At 43.1% G+C, this 16,763-nt stretch overlaps 1 protein-coding gene across 2 annotated transcripts in view; it reads left to right on the plus strand.

Moving 5' to 3' along the window:
* Positions 1-16,259, plus strand: part of PGR7 (proton gradient regulation 7) — a 61,381-nt gene extending 45,122 nt beyond the window's left edge. Inside the window, exons 2-5 of one of the 2 annotated variants that reach the window (XM_086505189.1) lie at positions 11,516-11,596; positions 11,682-11,786; positions 15,505-15,654; positions 15,833-16,259. In XM_086505189.1, coding sequence (XP_086361315.1) covers positions 11,516-11,596; positions 11,682-11,786; positions 15,505-15,654; positions 15,833-16,045 — 549 coding nt within the window. In that variant the 3' untranslated portion in view covers positions 16,046-16,259. The remainder of the gene's footprint in view (positions 1-11,515; positions 11,597-11,681; positions 11,787-15,504; positions 15,655-15,832) is intronic. The other variant, XM_086505191.1, reaches the window with a different exon arrangement.
* Positions 16,260-16,763: the final 504 nt, after the last annotated feature.

Raw genomic sequence — 16,763 nt, forward strand, 5'->3', positions numbered from 1 at the left:
ATCATATGGGACCACTTGCGGAGGCAGTTCTAGCGGCATCCGGCAGGAATGTAGCCATTACACCTGTCATTGGCAAACTTCGGTTGCATTGTCAGGGGTATTTGGGGCATGAGGACTTCTTCATAATGCCTTTAGAGGGTTGTGATGTTCTCTTAGGAATTCCCTGTATCCACAAGAACAACACCGTGGTCGATTATCGGGCGAGAAAAGCGACTTTGACTACAAAGAAGGGCAGAACCATTGTACTTGATATTAAACTGAAGGGTGAGTCTGTCCCTATTGTATCGGCTTCGGCCATTTCAAAATTAATGAAATCCAGTCTGTTTATTTACTCGATCTTTATGAAAGAATTGAGTGATAAGGATAGGACAAATATGTCTAAACTTGATAAGGAACGCAAAGTTTTTCTCCACTCTCACGCCGATTGCTTCTCAGAGGGCCTACCAGGCGAGTTGTCACCTTCTCGTCCTGAAGATCATACCATTGATCTATCTTCAGTAACATTGATCTGATACTTGGAAGCACACCACCGAACCGGCCACCTTATCGTGTGAGCTGAGCACAGAATGAAGAGATTATGCACCAAGTGAAAGACCTCTTGGAAAAGGGTCTTGTCCAGGCTAGTACTTCACCGTATTGCTCTCCAGTGTTGTTGGTTTTGAAGAAAGACGGATCTTGGAGAATGTGCATCGATTATAGAGCTCTCAACAAAATCACCATCAAGAACAAATTTCCGATTCCTAGGATCGATGATATACTCGATAGTTTACAGGGATCCTCGTGCTTTAGCAGGATTGATCTGAAGAGTGGATATCATTAGATTCGAATCGTGCCGGGAGACGTCTATAAGACAGTCTTTCAGACTACTTTTGGGTTATTTGAGTTTTTGGTGATGCCTTTTGGCTTAACCAATGCTCTTGCGACATTTAATCGGATGATGGACAGGATTTTTCGAGAGTACAGGCTATTTGTTGACACTTTCTTTGACGACATCATTGTTTTCTCCAAGAATGAGGCAGAACATAGAGATCATCTGCTTCAGGTCTTTCAGGCATTACGAGATCTCAAGTTAGTGATTAATGCAGAGAAAAGTGAATTTTTCCTACCAGAGATACACTTATTGGGACACATTGTCTCAGCAGCAGGAGTGCAAATGGATCCGGTCAAGATAGAGACTATACGTGATTGGCCCGATTTGAAGAATGTCCATGAAGTTAGAAGCTTCTTGGGACTGTGTTCATACTACAGGCGGTTCATACGAAAGTTTACAGATGTTGTTTCTCCTATGCATATCTTGACACAGAAAGGAGTCCCTTTCTCGTGGGGATCTACTACAAAGGTGACTGCCTTTCAGACATTGAAAGAGAAATTGACTACGGGACCAGTTTTGACTTTGCCGGACTTGCAAAAGTCATTTGAAGTATATTGTGATGCTTGTGGTCGTAGTCTGGGTGCGGTCTTAATGCAAGAAGGCCATGTCATTGCTTACGAGAGCCGATTGTTATCTAGACCGGAGATGACATCACAGATTTATGAGAGAGCTTTTGGCGGTTATCCATGCTCTTACTCAGTGGCGGCATTACCTACTCGGAGCGGATTTTACTGTCTTTACAGACCATCAGAGTTTGCACTACTTCTTGTCACAAAAGCAGCTTTTGGAAAAGCAGATGCGGTGGGCGAACATCTTGTCACAGTTTCACTTTCAGATTGTCCATGTGCAGGGATAGAAGAATGTGGTGGCAGATGCTTTGTCTCGGAAGCCGTTGGTTATGGCTATTTCCGCGATACATCTAGGAGCTTCGAGGATATGGTCGACCAGTATACCACAGATACAGATTTTGCGGATATTTTCACACGGATACGGGATAAGGAGACAGTAGCAGGATACTCCATTCGGGAAGGCTACTTGATGAGAAAAACCATGTTGTGCGTTACACAGCCGTTGAGGGAAAAGGTGATGACTAAATGCCACTGTCCACTTTTTACGGGTCACCGCGGCATTGCTACCACCATGAAGGGGGTAGAGAGATACTTCTCTTGGTCGAGACTCAAAAAGGATGTGGAAGAGTTTGTGCGCAGTTGCTTAGTATGCCAGAAGATCAAGTTTTATAGGCATAAGGCACAGGGATTGTTACAGCCTTTACCCATACCCACCCGCCCCTGGGAAAGTATTACAATGGATTTCATTTTTGATCTCCCAAGAACACATAGTGGTTACGATGGTATCTGGACTGTTATTGACATATTTAGCAAACTGGCTCATTTCATTCCAGTGAAGAAAACTGTCAAGCCGAATCACTTAGCGAGACTGTTTGTGGCCCTGATCTTCAGATTACATGGCATGCATGAGACGATTGTCTCTGACAGAGACCCCAGATTTACGAGTTTGTTTTGGAAGGCAATTTGGGAGAACATTGGCACGCGGTTGCAGTTCTCGTCATCGTTCCATCCGCAGACTGATGGGCAATCTGAGATTGCAAATTCAGTGGTTCTAGATTTATTAAAGTCTTATATCTTAGATCAGAAGACTCAATGGGAAAAGTATTTACCTTTGGTGGAATTTGCCTACAAAAACACGATACACTCTTCGACAGGGAAGACGCCATTTGAGATTGTTGAAGGTGTTGCGAAGGTTCTGCCCTTCCTAAGCACGAAAGATAAGATCTTTGAAGCGGATGAATATACGCGAGATTTGGATACGGCTTTTGCCAAGGTTCGCGAGACTTTGCAGAAGTCTCAAGAAGGATAGAAAAAGGCAGCGGATCGCCATCGTCGCGACTTGAAATTGAAGGAGGATGATTGGGTGCTCTTACGCACTGAAAAGATAAATGATGTCTCCTTCCGATTGAAACTGCTAGATACTTGGAGGATTCACAATGCATTCCATGTGAGTCTCTTGAAACCTTTTAAGGGTGATGTGCCTGATGATGGGGAGCCTGATAAGCAACCCGAAGTGGAAAAAATGAGGAGATCCTTGTTCCTGAACAAAGTTTGGCACATAAGGATACAAAGAATAAAGGTAAAGTCCGAAGGCGGTTCTTGGTTAAGTTCAAGAACTATCCTGCATTGGATGCGAAGTGGATGGAGGAGGAGAACCTAGCACATACTGCTCAGATTGTGAAACTTTACCTCGATAGTTTTGGTTAGCATAGTCTATTCCAAACGGAACCCAGAATTCAGCTTGGCCGGAGATCTGCTGCAGTGGGATGCACAAGAGGGGAGTCACTCCACTCCCTTGTCAACAGATGCCTTGATTTAGATACTAGTCACTGATGTCTCTTTGAGCTTCAGGGATACTGAAAGCTGACAGTATTCTGCTGTATGACTTTAATGAAATAAAATTCCTAATTATGATACTGATTTGTTCTTGACTTCTCCAAGTGCAGGAATTGATAGACGAAATGACTGCAGCATTTTGGTCTGATTGATCTCGAATAGACATGGTTGCAATAGGGGTTAGTCAATCGGACATCGATGAGGTCCTGATTGGACCTAAATGCGATTGCTAGCTACTTTGCCGATAAATCATGCTCTAAGATCCGAATGAATGTTGAATGTCATGTGATGTCCTGTGATGTCTAGTGATGTCCTGTGATGTCGTGTGATGTGGCTGTCGATTTGGTACATGTGTTAGATGTGTGTTCCTAGTACGTAGGTACTAACAGTCAGTGTCTGCTAAGATGGTTTATGGCTTCTGTCGGTTTTGCAGGCGTAATCGCGGTCAATTACAATGCTTTCAAGAGCGGGGTATGTCACAAAGTGATGACGTGGCTACCGATAACAGAAATCCTAATTTTTGCCAGAAACCCTAATTCCTTCAAACCTAATCTCTGCCAAAAACCCGAATTTACAGAAACCCTAATTTTTGGAAACCCTAACCCTAACTGCTAGCTGAAACCCTAAAGTGGTTGGAAACCCTAAAACAGGCGGCAAATGCCACGTGGCAGCAGTACGATATTTTTGGAAATTGCGTTGGAATTTGTGGAGCTGGAAAAAAGCAGCAAGCAACGCAATTTTCTTGAGGCTTTTTGGCTACGCTTTGGAGATAGAGAGAGAAAGGGAATACTTGCTTTATTTTACTCTCTTGAGATAGAGAGAGAGAAGTTTTGCTTTTGAACTAGAAGCTTTTGGGGCTCTGCTTTTGGGCATCCCTTGTAATCTTTAAATACGCAGATTAGGGCTCACTCTGCAGAGCATCTGGACGTAGAGTCTGAGAGTGAAACCCTAACCGCTTTTTGTACTCTGACATTGATTTAATACATAAAGAAATACCGAAAGAGGCGCCAGTCTTTGGGGCCAATATCTCTAGGCACGGAATTCCACCGGGCCAATGCAAATCTATTGTGATCTTAGAATTGTTTTGAAGTGGTTATTTGGTGGTGTCGCGATTGATTCTTGACTTGGAATGTCCAAGTCTGTTACATCATCTTCTTTAACCTTGTCTTTTCGAACCTTAACAGAACCCAATCACGAGGTGATAACAACAATTCACGACGATGACGATGAACAACCTTTTTTTGTTTTGTCTGAGTCTTGTCCAAGGCAACTTTAATTTTCTTATACATTTCATCTATGTTTCCAAGATATCAATCTGCCTCAAAGATCTTGTCCTTTGTATGCAAAATGGGAGGAATTTTTTTGCTGCCTTCAACAATCTCAAAAGGTGCTTTGCCAATCGACAAATGCACGGTATTATTGTACGCATACTCAAGCATAGGCAGATACTGTTCCGATTTGTCCTTATTATCTGACACATAGCATTTCAATAGATCTAAGATAATAGAATTAGCCTCTTCTTACTGTCCATCAGTTTGTGGATGAAATGAAGATGAGAACTTGAGCGTAGTGTCCATGTTCTCAAACAATCCTCTCCAGAACAACTGGTCATGCGAGGATGACGATCACTGACAATCGATTATGGCATACCATGGTTCTTAAACACATTGTACATAAACAAGCGTGCCATCTGATCAGATTTTATCTTCTTCCTAACAGGGATAAAACGAGCCTGCTTGCTAAACCTGCAGATAATGGTCCATATATCATCATTCCTTGTTGGTGTTCTTGGAAGATCAAAGATAAAGTCCATAGCAATGCTTTCCCATGGCTTATCCGGAATCGGCAGTGGTTGTAACAGCCCTGGTGCCTTTTGCCTGTCAAACTTGACCTTTTGGCAAATCACGTTGTTAGGTGCAGCGGAATGAATGTTTGTGCTTTGCTCAAGATGAGTGCTCCGAACTGTGCTCAAGGTTCCTTTTTGTTCTTATGGAAGAGAGATCCTTCCGTTCTTAATGAGAGAATGCTATGATCACAAACAAAGTGAATGGACACTGTGCGTGCAAGTGTATGAGACTGAGAAAAAATGCTATGTATACTCGGTCTCTGCTGGCGATGGTGGCTGATGCAAAACGCTAGGCAAGGCTCTGCAAAAAACGCTATCCGATGGGGGTTTTGGCGATGGTATTTGGATGTGAAAACGCCAAGGGATGTTGGTTCTTCTGGCGATAATCTCCTTGATGAGAAAACTCTAGGGAGAGAGGTGGTCTTGCTTGGAGGGAAAGCTCACCACGGTCTTGCTTGAGAAGTTGCCTGCTGAGCTTGGCTCCTGTTGCCTCTTCTTCCATTTAGTGCTAGTCTAGGTTTGCTTATATACAAACTTACTCAATTTGCCCTACCTACTTTCCAACAAAAGTCACTTAAAAGTAATAAGTGAAAAATTGTCAAAAATAGGTAAAATAAGCTAAATGTACTGGAAAATTCCCTTGAAGGATTCTGATGGATTCTGATGGGAATGCTTATGATCATGCTGTGTGCAACCGGAGGATATGCATCTACACTAAGTGTCTGGACATACACGGTCTACGAACAAACTCACAATAGTGCCAGATCACTTCCTATTACAGACTGACTTGATTGAACTGAACCCTGATCATGCTGTAGCTTGTCCACGGACAGATAGGGTTGGATTTGTCATGTGACATCTCCTCCTTTTCAAAGTGAGGTACTGGTACCGAACTATATGGCGCCGAGGGAGATCGCCAATAGCATCGAGAATCTTGGAAGGGACTCTTCGCCGGCCCACTGTGATGTGTGGGTCGTACGGTACTTGAACTTCATAAAGGTCTGCAACGCTTGCTTCTTTGGGCCGCGCCGAAAGCGACACAAAGGCTTCTGTGGCTCTTTCAATGCTTCAACTTTGTCTAGAGTCATGCTTCTTTCTTCGTCAAGAATCTCCATGGCTGAAAATTCCTGAATCCATTTCCAACACAAAACCATGAATATACCTATTCCATGTAAAGTGAGTGGAAAAAATCTTGTTGTCCTAATAGACTGTGCATGCAATGTAGATAAACAAAGAGACGGAGTGCCAAACCGTTCACCACACACACACTACCAATTAGATCGAATCTCTCTCTTTTGATCTAAAGCAATCAACTGTGGCAATTCACGCCCATGCTTGGTACTCATACTGTCATGTGCTCTTTCTACAAGTGTGTCATGCAAAGGAAGAGACATGGAATGTGACTTCCTTGAATGCATACTTTTCAGCTTTTCATGAACAATCCACATACATTTGTGCTCATCCATGAGTGAAACGTTCTCAACATACAATATGTCATGCCTAGGAAAAGGGATCACATAAAGACGCTGACTAAAATACAGGAAATGATCACGAATGAAACACTCGAATAATTCTTTGTCTTCCAAGTCGTACTTACGCTCTATGGCTGCCATGCTTTCTTCGTATTCACGATCTATGGCTGCCATTTCTTCTTCGTAGGCCTTTCTTTCTCCTCCTCTTTCTTCGCGTTCTAACTTTCTTTCCATAAACAATTGCTTCAAAGCCTCCATAGCAGTTAGTGCAATCCTTGGCGTAGATGGGGAAGGCGGAGGGTCGGAAAAACCTCCTCGTGGGGAAAATTCTTCTTTGCCTCTCTCATGCTCATCACCTGTATGCGAAGTATCCATTCCGCTTCGGGTGACGACCATGCACTATGATCTTTGGTTCTTAAGTCCACGAGGAACTTGGATTCTTGAGGATCTTGAGGTTCTTGAATTTTTCTTTCGCTTGCAAACCGTGTTTGAGAAGGATCTTCTCTTCACCCAAGTTGTACTCCTTTCCGCGGGCGCACCCCTTAGCGGCCTTGCGCTCACACCAAGGTTGCTTTTTCCCACCTCACATCGATTGGCCGGCCGCTAAGTGCACGGTCCGCTTTCAATGAGTGAAAAGAGACACAAGGGGAGGTTGGACAAGCCCTTCTTTGTTGGGATTCCTGTCACTCTTCAAAAACACGATTAGGAATCGACACGCCCAAGCGAACTTGGGTTCGTGCGACCGCAACAAGCAAAAAAAAATTCTTGTGATTCTTGTGGTTCTTTCCTTGAGTGATACAGAACACTACCAAAGCTCTGATACCAATGTAAGGTGCAGCGGAATGAATGTTTGTGCTTTGCTCAAGACGACTGCTCCGAATTGTGCTCAAAAGTTTCTTTTTGTTCTTATGGAAGGGAGAGCCTTCCGTTCTTAATGAGAGAATGCTATGATCACAAACAAAGTGAATGGGCACTGTGCGTGCAAGTGTATGAGACTGAGAGATAGAGAGAGAAGAGAGATACAACACCAGAGACGTTGTAAAACCCTCCTCCGAAGGCCCCACTCTCGTCAGCGAGAGTGGTCTACTTATGATTGCACAATCTGGTACAATGGTGATGCATGAGACTGATGCAAGTCTAGACTATGTCGGCGATGACGACGGTGACGACGAGACTGACCTAAGGGTTGAAATCTGCAATCTTGTATCGGCTGTCCAAAAAACGCTAACCGTTGAAAACTGCTACAATCCAAAAACGCTGATTTGGGGGGCTGTTTCTGTGGGTCTTTGTCGTTGAAAACCTGCAGGTTTAGGGCTGAAAACTGAGGTTTCTTTAGGCTGAAAACTAATGGTCTTTCCGGGCTGAATTTGCTACTTCTTAGGGCTGAATTTGCTGGTCTTTCTACCGCTGGAAATCGCCAGGGCTGAATGCTTGTAAAGGCTGGAATCTGCAAACGCTGGAAGATGCAAAAACGCTAGGTATACTGGGTCTCTGCTGGCGATGGTGGTTGATGCAAAACACTAGGCAAGGCTTTGCAAAAATGCTATTTGATGGGGGTTCTGGCGATGGTATCTGGATGTGAAAACACTAAGGGATGCTGCTTCTTCTAACGATAATCTCCTTGATGAGAAAACGCTAGGGAGAGGTGGTCTTCCTTGGAGGGAAAGCCCACCACTGTCTTGCTTGAGAAGTTACTTGCTGAGCTTGGCTCCTGTTGCCTCTTCTGCCATTGAGTGCTAGTCTAGGGTTGCTTATATACAAACTTACTCAATTTGCCCTACCTACTTTCCAACAAAAGTCACTTAAAAAGAATAAGTGAAAAATGTCAAAATTAGGTTAAATAGGCTAAATGCACTGGAAAATTCCCTTGAAGGATTCTGATGGGAATGCTTATGATCATGCTGTGTGCAACCAGAGGATATGCATCTACACTAAGTGTCTGGACATGCACGGTTTGCGAACAGACTCACAAGAGTGCCAGATCACTTCCTATTCTAGACTGACTTGACTGAACTAAACCTTGATCATGCTGTAGCTTGTCCACGGACACATAGGGTTGGATGTGTCACGTGACACACGCATGCTCGCACAAAGGCATCCACATCTCTCCTCAAGGTAGGCCAATAGAAGAATGTCTCTACCGCTTTAACTGTCGCATCAATACCACGATGTCCTGCATACGGTGGGACATGACTCTCTTCCATGACCTTATGTCGCAATGGCCTAGTGACACAAAGTCTGCCATGCATCATCATAAAACCATCTCTGAGGAGGTAGTGCTCATGGTGTTACCCCTCTTGCAACTGCTCAAAGATCCTTTGCAAAATCTTCATCAGCAGCATACTGTTCCTTCATGTCATGATTCATCTAAGTCATGATGATAAGGAATTGACTCAGCTGAATTTTGTGGCTTCCTTGATAACGTATCAGCCACAACATTCTTCTTGCCTTTCATATGCATAATCTGGAAGTGGAACATAGAAAGAATGTTTGCCCATCGCATATGCTTTTTGGATAACTTTGACTGTGCTAAGAAGTATCGCAAGGCCTGATGGTCTGTCTGGACAACAAAATCAGCACCTAAAGGTAGTGCTTTTAGCTAGCAAGCGCATGAATCACGGCCAAGAGCTTTTTCTCATAGACTAGCATAGTCCTCTCTGGCAATAACAACTGAACTGAGCGAGAGAGGCGACACATGACACGGAGTGGCAGAATTCCACCCCAGAGAGTATTGGCCCCAAACCTTGGCGCCGCTTTAGGTATTTCTTTATATTGCATCATCTCAGTACAAGCCGGTACTCCAGACTCTGCACCTTCTCCAGGAAGCATGCCAGAGAATGAGCCCTTAGCACATATTTAAAGGCCCTTGGCCTATGAAAAGCCTTCAAACTCAAAAGCTTCTGGTCCAAAAGCAATGCCAAAAAGCTGCCAGCGTAAATCACGAAAATCTGTAGAACTGCCACGTCAGCAGTCATGGCAAAACACAGAGATCCATACAGTCAGCCACGTCATCAACCATCGAAAAATCCGCAGTGTCCGTACAGATGCCCGTCATTAGCTCATGCGCAAGCATTTGTGTATAGGTCCTGCTTTATTTTAATCTTTTATGTCACTTGGGCCCCATGGAACGGGGTCCCCATAAGTTGGTAGGACTTCTTCTTCTGCTACTTGTTCTTCTTAGGGTTTAGGCTCCTTCGTCGGCATGTGTACCATTCTTCAAGGCTTTGACACGTCAGCAGCTTGTGACAAAAGGTGCCAAATTCTTCGGAAGTTAGCAGTTTCATGTTCGCCATGGCGACGAGACATTGCATTTGCAGTGGGAGTGGTCGGCAGGTATATGGCAAATCCGGGCAGAAAGCATTGGGAAGCAGTAAAGATTGTGAAGTATATCTTGAGATACATCAAGGGTTCAATCAGCAAGTGCTTACGCTTTGGGAACAATGATGCATATATAGTTGGATATACTTATTCTGATTATGCGGGTTGTGTGGACACTAGGAGATTCACATCTGGCTACGTTTTCTTGTTTGCTGGAGCGGCAATCTCTTGGAGATCGTGTCTCCAAAATTGCACTTCTTCTTCCACCACTGAGGCTGAGTAAGTTGCAATTTCCAGGGCCATCAAGGAGGTTGTATGGTTATCTCGTCTAGTGGGAGACCTTGGTATACACCAGACCCCAGTGCTACACTGTGACAGCCAGAGTGCGATTGCGTTAGCAAAGAACCCCGTTTTTCATTCTAAATCGAAACACATCGAGGTCAGGTATCATGTGATACAGGATATCTTGGCTAACAAACGCATTGAGTTAGCCAAAGTCCACACGAACAAGAACCCAGTTAATGCTCTGACAAAGAGCCGATCCTCATAGCGGTTTGCACATTGCATAGAGATGATGGGCGTAGGGTGAAGCTATGGTCATGCTTCACGCTCGTATAGTTGTATACACTAACCCTTACACTAACAGCCACTTGGGCCATGTTGGACTTCAAGTGGGAGATTGTTGGGTTTCAAGCCAAATGGTCGGTCGGGTGCCCGCCCATCATTTGTTTCACCTTATTCTTTAATACATGAAGTAATAAGGAGTTGTGTGGTGTTATCCACACTCTGAGCTCCACCAAGCTGGCGTGTCTACTTCTCTTGTATATCTGCGCGCACACACACACACACACTCCCACACTCACACGCTCCCATCACTCTTCAATCTACAACAACTCATTAATGCCAAGCGGACGGTCCAACTACACATCACTGAAGAAGATAATCCAGCCTAGGTCAATGTCGAGGCTTTGAAAGACAATCTCCACGATTGCAGATGATGGGACGACATTCTAAGCTGATTGACCATCCTCAATGTGGTTTGTGTTCCGTTCATAGTCACAAGGGATGCATTCCGGGATGGGGAATAGGGGATGGGGCTCAAATGGATTTTTAGTGTAAAAAAGAGGGCGGGACGGCAAGTGGTTCGGAAAAGTGGGGACGGGAAGCCAGAAAAAGGGCGTCCCTTGTTACTATGGTTCTATTTGTGCTTGGAATCAAAAGCTTGTATTTTTCAAATTACTTCGTCAAAGCGTAGGGGGTGAATTTTTCGGATTATCCTTGGCCTTGAGATCTGCACCTTTGATGCATTCTTTGAACACATTACTTTATTTATTGAGGAAAGCATCCTAGCCAGCCTTAAAATGATCCACCTGTTCCTTCAAATGGTTAGTTGATGCTTGCCTACAAGATCTATGGCTGGTAATTTTTTATCTGAACCTCAGGCTTCGCTTACTCGCTACTCTTATGCATGTTAAGTGATTTGTGTCGAAATTGCGGATTGTTAACTTATGGACATTGCATCATTTGATGTTTAGGAGCATCTATTTCATGCTTTACAAGATTGCTTCATGTGTCTCAACATTATTGTTGGTTGTATTGACAGCTGGAGCAGCCTGGACATCGAAAGCCTCAATGTACATTTAAAGGTCGTGTATCAAGGGTGGAGGGTGCACAGCTGATACAGGTGGTTGGACTTTCGGCTCCTTATATATTTTTGTTGTGTGTTTTGTTCAATGTAGAGGATTGACTTGTAAATTCAATTGTCTTAGAAACTTAGGACTTTCTGGTGTAGAAGATTTAGAGAGGAGCCCAAAGATGATGACTTGTACTTGATGAATATTGAAAGCATTCTCCAGTCGTTAGATATTGGCGAGGTAATTCGTGTGCCCTACTACTACCTATGTGATTCTTAATTTAAGAGGAGCAGTTATTTGGCATTTTTGCAAGCATCAAACGGGATTTTGGGTTTTTTTGTTATTCCTTGGTTTTTGCCTTTATGACCTTGACTTATGGTTGAGTTAACCCTTCATCGAATGCTTTTGTCTAATGCTACTCTTCATAACGATTGGGTGTGCTTTCCATCTTCGAGGTAGCGACAAAACCTCATCACCCAGACCTTTGTGTATGTTCATGTGTGTGTATTTTGTTGGAGGACATGTTAGTACCCAGCTGTACATCTACTATTGGGCACCTATGACAATAGGGTTGTTGTCGTATTTAGTCAATACTCTGCATGATATAGCTTAAGTTTATGTTGTTTTGTGGATGACTATTGTGAGTCTGTAGCTTGCACTTTAGATTAAAGGCGGGTCTGGGCTTTTCTGGATTCATCTAGGTCAATGTCCAACCTATATTTGTGGACGCACAGATTTGATATTGTGAAGTTTCCTTTCATGTTACAACCAGTGGATATTGTGGAAATGGGTTTTTTCTTTAGTGATGTCTGCACCTTATCAACTATCTTCTGGTTGTAATAGTTTTGTTTGAATGTTTCCTTACTGTATTTGCCTTACCCTGATCTCTCATGACACAAATTTAGCTTGCTTATTTTTTGTAGATATATGGTTGCGTTTGCACTGTGTGTGAGTGTGTGTGGGCTATTGAGACCATTAGTTGATACCTAGTTCTGCCTGCACTATTGGGAACTAATAATCCATGCTCGAGTATGCATGTGGTACTGGGAGCGTAAGTTGTGATACCCAGTTCTAAATCTACCCACTCACTATTGGGCACTAAGGATGTTCGTCCTTGAGTTGGTGTATTCAATCAATGCTGATAGTCAGAGATGTCATAGTTATAGTTAGTACTATTCATGATGGAGCTGATAGATGTATTGATTATATTGTCGTAGAACACCAGCCTTGATGCTGACTCTGCCTTGCGAGCAAGTACTACCACTTGAATAGTCCTTTCGTGAAAACATTGCGGGTGAAGATTAAAGGTAAGGGTGCTTGGAGATATTTCCAAGAGTTGCTTGTCGATGGAAGTGCATGCATGCTACATGCGAATGCGAATGCGAATGCAAATGCAGAAGAGGGTTACAGGTTCTTGCACCAACTCCTTTCATATCCGCATACAAGGCAAGCAAATGTTGGCATTCAAGATCTGGATTTCCGTGCATCCGATGTTGATCTTCGTTCAAAGACATAGATGAAGATGGGAGCGTGCCTGATGCGCGATGGACTAAGGGTGGGAGTGCCTGTTGATCAGGACGTGAAGCTTCTTTGAGAAAAAAAAATTGAGAGAGATTCTTTGGGTTCTTGGTTCTGCTTGGGTTCTTGGTTCTTCCCGTGAATTCGCGAAGCCGAAGCACGCACAGAGCTTCAATACCAATGTCAAGTGTAGCGGAAGTGTTTAAGGATTTAGCTCGGATCTAGTACTCCACTCAAACACAAGGTTGCTTACTTTACTTGAAAGAGAAACTGAACTGAACACAAAGGAGTGAGATGCAGAGAGAGAGAAAAGAGAGACGAAGCGGCATGTCAGGTCCCAGACACCCTCAAGGGCCCCCTTGCTCTGTTTCTAGAGCAAGTACTTTCTTTTTTACTTGCACAAATCGTAATACAATGACGAAACGCTGAGATGCTAATGAGTACTTGATGCTTCTGATGTTGGATATTGCCGAGGTGCTAAGGGGTACTGCGTAGATGCTTGATACTGTGACTGCGACGAGGCTATGGGCTGATCTGCTATTGGCGATGGCTGAAAACTGAAAATGCAGAAGTAGATGACGGCTGAAATCTGAAATTGTTGATGCTGCTGCTGAATTTGAAAATGTTGATGCTCCTGCTGAATCTGAAAACGCTGATGTTGGTGCTGAATCTGAATTTTGAAAACGCTGATGCTGGTGCTGGAACTGAAATTGGAACCGCTGATGTTGGAGCTGAATCTGAATCTGAAAATGCTGATGCTGGTGCTTGTGCTGAAACTGGAAAACGTTGGGGCTGAAGATGTTGATACTGATCTGCTGGTACTTGTCCTGCAATGCTGCGGGTCTTCGAGCGATCTCAATAATAATAAGTGTAATGCTTAGAGGTGGTTCACACGCGGTAAATGCTTATGCTCGAATGGGTGTAGTGTGCTAGAGAAGGTATGCACCTATGACCAGCCTGGGCATGCACGTCTTGCTAGAGGCTGACAAAGTGTTAGGCTAGGTCCTATGCTAGACTATGACTGACGCTAGACTGTAGCAGAAGCTCTCCATGTGGCGCAAGTGCACTGCACACGTGACAACTTAGAGGTGGTTTTTTGATAATAGTAAGAAAAGCCAGCATAAAATAAATGGATCTTTCTTATATATGACCAGCAGAGATTCTGCAAGCTCCATTCTGTGTATCGTGCTCCATTAGATGGATGGAAGTGGAAGTAGAAATGTATCCAAAATCAATTTATTCAGCAAAACGAGAAGCAAAGTAGCTTTGATAAGCCTAAGACAGTTTTAGCTACTGCCTCTATTGAACATCATCAATCCAACAAAACCTTCTGGAGATTGATGGTAGTAATAAGGCCATTGATGCTGTTCTACTTCAAGATGGTAGACCGGTTGCCTTTGGAAGTAAGAAGTTGGACAGTGCTCAAGAGAATTATTCTACATACAAGCGCGAGCTATAGGAAATTTCACAAATAGGAAATATTGTTTGAAAGATAGTCTTTTTGGGAAAATGCCAGGAGAAATGTTATTGGCATGAAGAGATTTGTTCGCTATTTTGAAATGAAAATTTCGTAGAGATTTCAAAACTCTTGGGATTTCGTGCCCATGTTCAATTGGAGTCCTTGGAAAACTGTGCCCAGACGCAGCATACCTATGGCTAGGGGGAGAAAACATGTGCAAAGATCTTGAAGTGAGTGTACGAACATCTGTGAAGGAAACATGATTTGATACTTGCAAGTGACACAAGGCTTGAGAACTAACAAAAAGTTTCAAATGCACAACTTGGCAGAGCGGTAGAGTGTGAAAAGTGGTTTGAGGATAGCGATGGTTGCTTTGATATTCATTCAGTCACAAGATTGTCTTTTACCCTTGCCTTAGCTATCATTGCAGGTTGCTAGGCTCTACAAGGGGATTTTAATACTGGATAGTTTGATGTTGCGTCAGTTTCCAACTATTCATTTTTTAAAGCCTGCGTTTTTTCAAAACCAAAAATTCTCTAAAAAAGTCCTTCTGGACCAGAAGTGTAGGAAGGAGGTTAAGGGTAAGAAACTTTCCTTTAGTTTTTGTGTCATTATATCTATATCATCTCATTAGCATATACCTTAGATGGCCTTCAAGCTTCCTCGGCAACATATGACCTGACTATGTCCTACAGTATAGGCCCACCAATCACTGCCTTTTTTGTGTCTATTTTGAATTTCTTTTGTATTCAATGATAGGTTTGATTGGTCTATTACACTTCTTGTGCAATACAGATTACCTGAATATTTTGAACGCTTGTTATCATAGTGTGCAAGTAGTGAATTCGTTTGCAACAGAATTGCTGAAGCTCGCGCTCACCTCTTTTTATGATATTTTATGGCGTAAATGTGAACTACAATGTATAATAATTTGCTTTGCACATACATGCTTTTACTTGTATGAGTTATTTTGTATTGCAGGACAGTGTCTTGGTGTCTGATGTGGACTACAGAGAAGCTTCTCCTGATCCACTCAGAGAATGTGCCGCAAAGATTGTGGAGGATATGAATAGGAACCATTGGGAGGACTTACGCCGCTTTTGCAAGGTTTATGGCCATCTGGACCTCTCGGTACAAACAGCTGCTGTAGCCTTTTCTCAAGTTCCATTTGAAGATATTTTCATTTATTTAAAAAGCCATGCATCTTAGTGGTTTGATTGATTTGTTGTGTCATACGTGTATGTTCGCATTGTTGATCATGGTCTGCAGTCTCTCACATGTAAAGCATTTTTGTATCTGATGAACGTAGGTGGAGGAAGCACGCTTATCATGGGTCGATCGGCTTGGATTTGACATGCGTGTTCTCACAAGCTCTCAAGATCTTGTTGAGGTTCGCATCCCATTCTCAAGAGAAGTTGTAGACGAGAGGGATGCACGATCGTCCTTAACTATGATGGCTCAAATATCTTGGGAGTATGAGCGAAACTACAACCCTCCTGAAATTCAGCTGGTTAAAAGCTAAAATTTTGCAGTGGAGACATTTTTGCCTTAGTTTTCGCTTCATTATCATGTGAGTCTCTTCATATGTATTTCAAAAGAAATCGACCAGTGCAGGAGACGAGCATGACAGGGGCTATTTTGGAGAAGCTGTAGCTCATTTTGTAATAACATAAAAGTGTTATGACAAAAGCTATTTTGTAGTGTAGTTCACCTGGTAATGCAATAAATTATTCGCAGATTGCTCACTTAATCATACACCTGCCTGTATGAATGCATTTGATTGGCTCTAATTTTGTGAAATGTGATGTCTCATGGAATGTGTGTGTCATTGGAGACGTTGATTCCTTTTTCCAATAACCTTCTTAATCTGTGGGGGTTCACTTTCTTTCCAGAGTTGCTTCCCTCATTACTAACACCTTGCACGATCCTAGGTAGTCACCTGCTCAAGCTAGAAAAAGGGATCAATTTTGATGAATCTTATCATAAGGCTCACACTGGAAGGGAAAAAGTGGATAATAGTGCGCTCACATGCTGAACATGTGTCCATTATGGTGTCTGCATTCTTAGTATATCATAGAATCCGTTATTACACAGGACAACTTGGTTACTTGGTTGGCCTAAGAGCCTTTTCTGTAGTGAGGCTAGAGGATGCTCCACTTGGTGTAATTGCTGTCATCGGGTAATCAGAAGACAATCGGATGACGCAGGTGCTCCATGCTTTTTTGATCACCTGCGTCGAC

The sequence above is a fragment of the Adiantum capillus-veneris genome, chromosome 28 (assembly GCF_014529385.1).
Source record: "Adiantum capillus-veneris isolate H3 chromosome 28, ASM1452938v2, whole genome shotgun sequence".
NCBI classification, from domain to species: Eukaryota; Viridiplantae; Streptophyta; class Polypodiopsida; order Polypodiales; family Pteridaceae; genus Adiantum; species Adiantum capillus-veneris.